At 33.8% G+C, this 5,668-nt stretch overlaps 1 protein-coding gene across 1 annotated transcript; it reads right to left on the bottom strand.

The window, feature by feature from the left end:
• Positions 1-329: 329 nt before the first annotated feature.
• LOC144978753 (uncharacterized) lies at positions 330-4,780 on the bottom strand. The gene is made up of 3 exons (XM_078925210.1): positions 4,665-4,780; positions 4,004-4,161; positions 330-3,357 (listed from the first exon to the last, which is right to left on the bottom strand). The coding sequence occupies exons 1-3, from the start codon at positions 4,684-4,686 to the stop codon at positions 499-501; spliced, it is 3,039 nt and encodes a 1,012-aa protein (XP_078781336.1). The 5' UTR covers positions 4,687-4,780; the 3' UTR covers positions 330-498.
• Between the last annotated feature and the right edge of the window lie 888 nt (positions 4,781-5,668).

Raw genomic sequence — 5,668 nt, forward strand, 5'->3', positions numbered from 1 at the left:
TTTCATAAATAATCAAGCCAGACTTCTGAAACTTACTAACAATAGACATCTTTTTATACACAATATGTGTATTTTTTTCCTGAGCTCAACTCTTAGTAAAAAAGAAATAATGTTCCCCCAAAGTACCCACAAAAGCCAAAATTACCAATTTCAACGCGAAGTTACAAAAGATCGAAAATAGACCGTATTCAACCGACTTTAGAAATTGTATTTTTAACATCAGTATACAAGTATTTGGTACCAAATTAAAGAGGAAAATTAGCTCTACACTTCTATTTCAGACAAATAGAGATTAAAGCCTTGTAACAAAATCTATAACACATTTTTTACAGGTATAAATACATTTATTACAATAATCACAACAATTTAAAAAAATCCAAAAAAAAAAAATTGAGTTCAAAAGTATGTAAAAATCATTATGGTAAGAAAGAACATTCATAATGGAATATAAACATCAATATTTACATTAAATATTAGTATATATACACATCTGCCTCACTAATCTGATATATGTTCTTTTAGTCGTTCTATGACCTCTGTCAGAGAGCCACCGAGATGAAGATGTTTTTGCTTCTTAATAACTTTATGAAACCTCAGCTGATCTTTAAAGACAGACAATATCATAGCTTTAGTTTTTTTCTCCTGCAAAAGCTTATTGTATAGTTCATCAATATCAATAGAAGAATTGCATAGACCACCATTTTCATTTATACGTTTCATTAATTCAGAACTAGTTGTTATCTCATTTATTGCTTTCTGAATTTTCTTCTCTTGATTGTCAATCATTCTCCGCTTTACTTCATTAGCTACAGACTTTTCATGTTCTTTAACTTCCTCCATCATGTCTCTACCTCTTTTCCTGGCAACTGACATTAAGTGTGCTCTATCAGCCCTAGTGCGATTGTCAAGAAAATGACTAGCTGTTTTATTTCTTTTAACACTATGAGATGATGATCTACTAAGCACAGAACAGTTTGCTCTCTTCCTAATGTCGTAGTCCAAATCCCCAAAAGCGCTTTCGCCAATGAGATTTGTTAACTCACAGTGTGATATGGCTTTGGAGACTGAACTATCTGATGGAGTGCTGAAACGGCCAGAAATAAAATCTGAAAGCTGTCTTTCAGTAACAATTGAACATTCCCCACAAACTTTAATTAAAATCTGAGAGACTCTGTCACGATTACAGGGGACATAACTATCAACTGAGGTCCTCTGAGGACATCTGAGAGCAAACCTCTCGCCAAATAAACATAAGAAATTTGGATCTATTAACTCTGATGGATCAACTGCCCACTTGTGAAAGTGATCAGACATATCCTTAACATACTCATAAAAGTCAACATACTTCACAGAAGAATGCAGGAGACTCCAAAAAGGACCACTAACTTTTAAATACAGAATTGCAATGCAATAGATAATATCAACAAGATTGTCATCAAGTATATCTGCACAAACACTCTTTACTTTTCGATTTACATCATCTGGCAAAACACCAGATTGAAAAAATGATTTCAAATCATCTAAATGATGGATAATACTCGCTGCTGCCAGAAAGAAGCAATTGAATCTATTTGATTTAAATGAAGGAATTGTTGTTGTTGGACAAAATACTTTCCAGTCCTCTCTCCGTCCATTTTTTTGATCAGGCCTTGGACCAAAAATATCGCAAAGCGTCCTAATTAAACGAACTGTGCTCGTTTCAGAATTACTATCAAAATGAGCAAACTGAGGGTCATTGTCTCTACCTAACCTAATCCCTGTTTCACTCATCTCTTTTTCAAAACAACGCAAACCTTTTGTACAAGAATCGCTCAGACCCAATAAAAAGTGTGCATTACAATTTAAAAATAAAATCAAATGCTCTTTTCCTGTTTCAGAAGTTATAAATTCTTGGAATTTTTTCCCAAAACTTTTCATGGAGGCTGCACGGTCAGTCATTGTGCTAGTGATTTTTAATAAAAGATCATGGAAAACTTTTTCCTTTTCCTCACCAGAGTAGCTTCCATAAAAGTCTGATAATCTCTTCAAAATAGAAATAGTTACGTCGAGAATGGTATTAGCATCCTCAGTGGCCACCACAGAAAAACCTAGGTATAAATTACTACTATCATCTAATGTGATCTGATGGTTAACAAATTTTTTTTGGTCACGAGATGTACCGTCTACATGTAAGGTTACATTTTCAGATTTCAAAATAGCTTCAGCAGCTTGGATACTTGAAAGAACATGACCTTCTACAGTAATGTTATGACAGGTTTTTCGGCAAGGCAAATTCTCTCTGATGTCATAATTAAAAATACCCTTTGAAACTATCCTCAAAACATTCTCAACATTTTCCTCTGACACACCACCCTCAGCTGTCAATCTCAGTACAGTTTGCCTAACATTATCTGTGTAGGTATTATTATGGCCTGATTTTATATTCACATCTAGCTGTTGGTTAGAATCAAATATTTGTTTTTTTAATTCACTTACTTCATTCTTCAACTTCCTGTTATCCTCTTTCAAACTTTTATTTTTGCTACTTAACTTGATGGATTTATTTTCAAGGTATGATATTCTTTCCTGAAGGGTTTTCAAAAGTTGTTTATTATCTGCCATTTCTTGATCTTTGTTCATAATAACATTCTCCAATCGAGCTTCTTGTTTTTTTGAAGACTTAAGGTCTTGCTTTATTGTCCTAACTACTTCATTCAAATCATCAATTTTTCCCTGAAGCTTACCAATCGCTGATTGAGATTCACCAAATGATTTCTCCAAAACATTTTTTTCTTCGCTTACTTCTTTTAAAGCATTCATGACACCTTTCATTTCAAATTTGCATGGTTTTGGTGATGGTACAGGGGAAGGATTTACAATTTGTACTACTTCTGAATTAGAAGATGCAGGTATTACTATTGATGCTAAACAAAATTTTGTTTGTAGAAAAGAATCTACGGAAGAAGAATCACGACCTCTTGAGCTAGACAGTTTATTATACTGGTCCATGACCCTTTTAATGGCATATTGTAATTTACCCAAAGGAATAGTGGAAGCACCTAATTTCCAGACCCACTCAACAACTACCTTCTTCTCGACCCCGACATTCTTATAACATTGCATAAGTTTAACAACAAATTCATTAGTAACATTTGTACAACCTACAAAATCACCAGGTGGATAAAATATTGTATCCCTCGTGATTCCATAGCTGGCGAGACAGTCGTCAATGTGGTTGAAATCTACGTTTTCACTCAAAAAAGATGTTATCTTGTCGTCTGGACATTTGTGGAATCTCGACACGGTTCTGTCAATAACAGCCTTTGCCCTTGTCTTCAGGTTCAGCTGAGGCAGTAACTTGTCCAACCAAATGCCAACCTGAAAAATAAAAATCGATATCATTTACCTGCAAACACATTTGGCTCTACTTCAGTGATAAAGTAAAAAAAAATATTTTTAAAAAAATTGAGTGATTGTGTGACAGAAATCAAATCCTCAATAATAATGATATCTAGCAGAACAACATCACTGAAATACACAACTTCCAACCAAAGTTTGCGACAGCCTGGATTTGAAAAATTGATCTTCCAGTACTAACAAAAAAATAACACAATGCACCTTCATTATTCCAGAATAAGTAGGAGGGCAACTCATATATATATCACAAGCAAAAGGATAAATATATTGGTCACTTTATGAGCATTCTTCAACATAAAATCAAATAGTTCGTATTTTCATGCATTTATTTTTCTGCTTTAACTTTAAATACTACAAAAAAATTAAAACAAAAAAATGTAGCCCTCCTTAAGTTAATAAGAGCCATTAGGCCCACGAAATCTGAGTTTCAACAATTTTGTGCTAACTTTTGATTGGATGCTAGTCTATCACAAATTACTTTCCACTAGATCTAACAGCAATTACTGCTGGGTGGACAAGGGGGTCTTTTATCTTTTTTCCACTTTTGAGTGAAATATCAACTCATTTGTTGTCACCCATTTTAATTTAAAATCAGGTCACTACTTACATCATTCCATGTCTTTTGCCCTTCTTCTTTAATCTGGTACAATTGAAGCAGGTGTTTGTTCTTCCATTGCAAAATTGTGGGTGGATTTGGTCTTCTGCCCTGTCCAGTGGTGAGGAATGTGGCTTTAAATCCATGATAGTCATCGTCTTCTGACAAATCTGTGAAGTGGATGCAAAATCAATTCTCAAGTTAACAATCTCATCTATAGAATAATTCATAAAACAGGTAGAGGATTAAACTAAACTCTCGTTTATTTTTATATACCAGGAGAGCAAACTAAGCTAGGGAAATGCTATAGTTATAGATATAGCATCAAGGTGAAAAATGTGCAGGCTAAGTTCATTATGATCAATAGTAGTGACGGTATAGATGAGCCCTATCAAAATTCAATAATTTTCATATCCATAACTTTGCCTATTTTTTGATCTAGATATACTATTAAAGGAACAAGAAAAGGTATAATTTCGTTTTCGACCACTAATTTATTAATCAAAACAAAATTTAAAAAATGTATTTGACATATAGGTACAACCACCACACTCACCATCACCAACAACGACAACCAAAAAAAAAAAAAAAAAAAAAAAGGCAAAATCATGTTCGATTGACAACTTTTTAACATAAAAAGAGAGGTTTATCATAGCTTCAACTTCTAACTTACGTAAACATAGTCTTTCCTCCATATATCGTGGTCGAAAAGGTTATTTTCTAACTCAACGTATCATCATAGCGAGAGCCTGTTGTCACTGTCAGCCATCGTGCCTTGCCTCAGCCGGCTTGTGGGGAAGTGAATTCAACAAATGTTGTCGTTTCGTTTTCGGTTGGCTGTTTAACGCAAAGCTATAAATTTGGCTTTCGTATACATCATTTTAAAGCTGTGATTTTGAATTTTCTTTTGATACCAGAATCGTCCAAATTTTCAAAATTTTCGTTAATTTTTTATCAATTTAAAGTATTTAACTTGAAATTTCAAGCTTGAAAAAAAATCATAAAAATGCGAATCTGGTATCGAATGAAAGCTTATTCAATTTTCTTTCCGATGCTGCCATTCACGTTACTATTAATAGTGCTGACGCGACCAGCCGAGCGGCGAGAAAGGACGACTGTCAGATTACGGTGTTCGAGTTGTCGAGCGCCGGTTCCGAAATCGGCTTATACCACCCTTCTTCAACTCAAAGCCATGAAATAACCGTGAATCCTATGAAAAAAACATAAACATTTTTTAAAAGATGAAGATTTGAGATTTAATTTGATACCAAACACGTTTTATTTGGCGGACTAAAAATGAGAAATAGAAAGTGACGATTTGAGTTGAATTTCTCTGTTTGCCAATAAAACCATGACTCGATAAGTGGGTTTTCCGTACCTAATTATAGAGAAAATGGCTATCAAAGATTTAAAAACGCTATATGGCTTTGTAAAATATTTTATGATATGAGGCAAAAAATGGGAAATGACAATAAAATTCCACTATTTATTGCATTCGAAACAATTTTAGGGTGATAAACAATCATTTTATTCACAAAAATGAGTTCACGAAAAATTGCACCCGATGACCTTTCAAGGGCCATAACTCCTGTAAATGATACTTGAAAAAACTGTAACACCCGGATTAATTTGTGTTATATGTCCCTGAAGCATGCCTGAATTGTGCTAGTGCAAAAT

This window comes from Berghia stephanieae, chromosome 1 (assembly GCF_034508935.2).
Source record: "Berghia stephanieae isolate SIO BIC M18660-M18661 chromosome 1, UCSD_Bste_1.3, whole genome shotgun sequence".
NCBI classification, from domain to species: Eukaryota; Metazoa; Mollusca; class Gastropoda; order Nudibranchia; family Aeolidiidae; genus Berghia; species Berghia stephanieae.

Bases quoted from the DNA above. Each gene is read 5' to 3' on its own strand.
- LOC144978753 (XM_078925210.1), bottom strand. From the start codon at position 4,686: ATGGAGGAAAGACTATGTTTAC. The intron at 4,162-4,664 runs GTAAGTTAGAAG...TCCACTTCACAG, and splicing joins GGAGGAAAGACTATGTTTAC to ATTTGTCAGAAGACGATGAC. The intron at 3,358-4,003 runs GTAAGTAGTGAC...TTTATTTTTCAG, and splicing joins GGCAAAAGACATGGAATGAT to GTTGGCATTTGGTTGGACAA.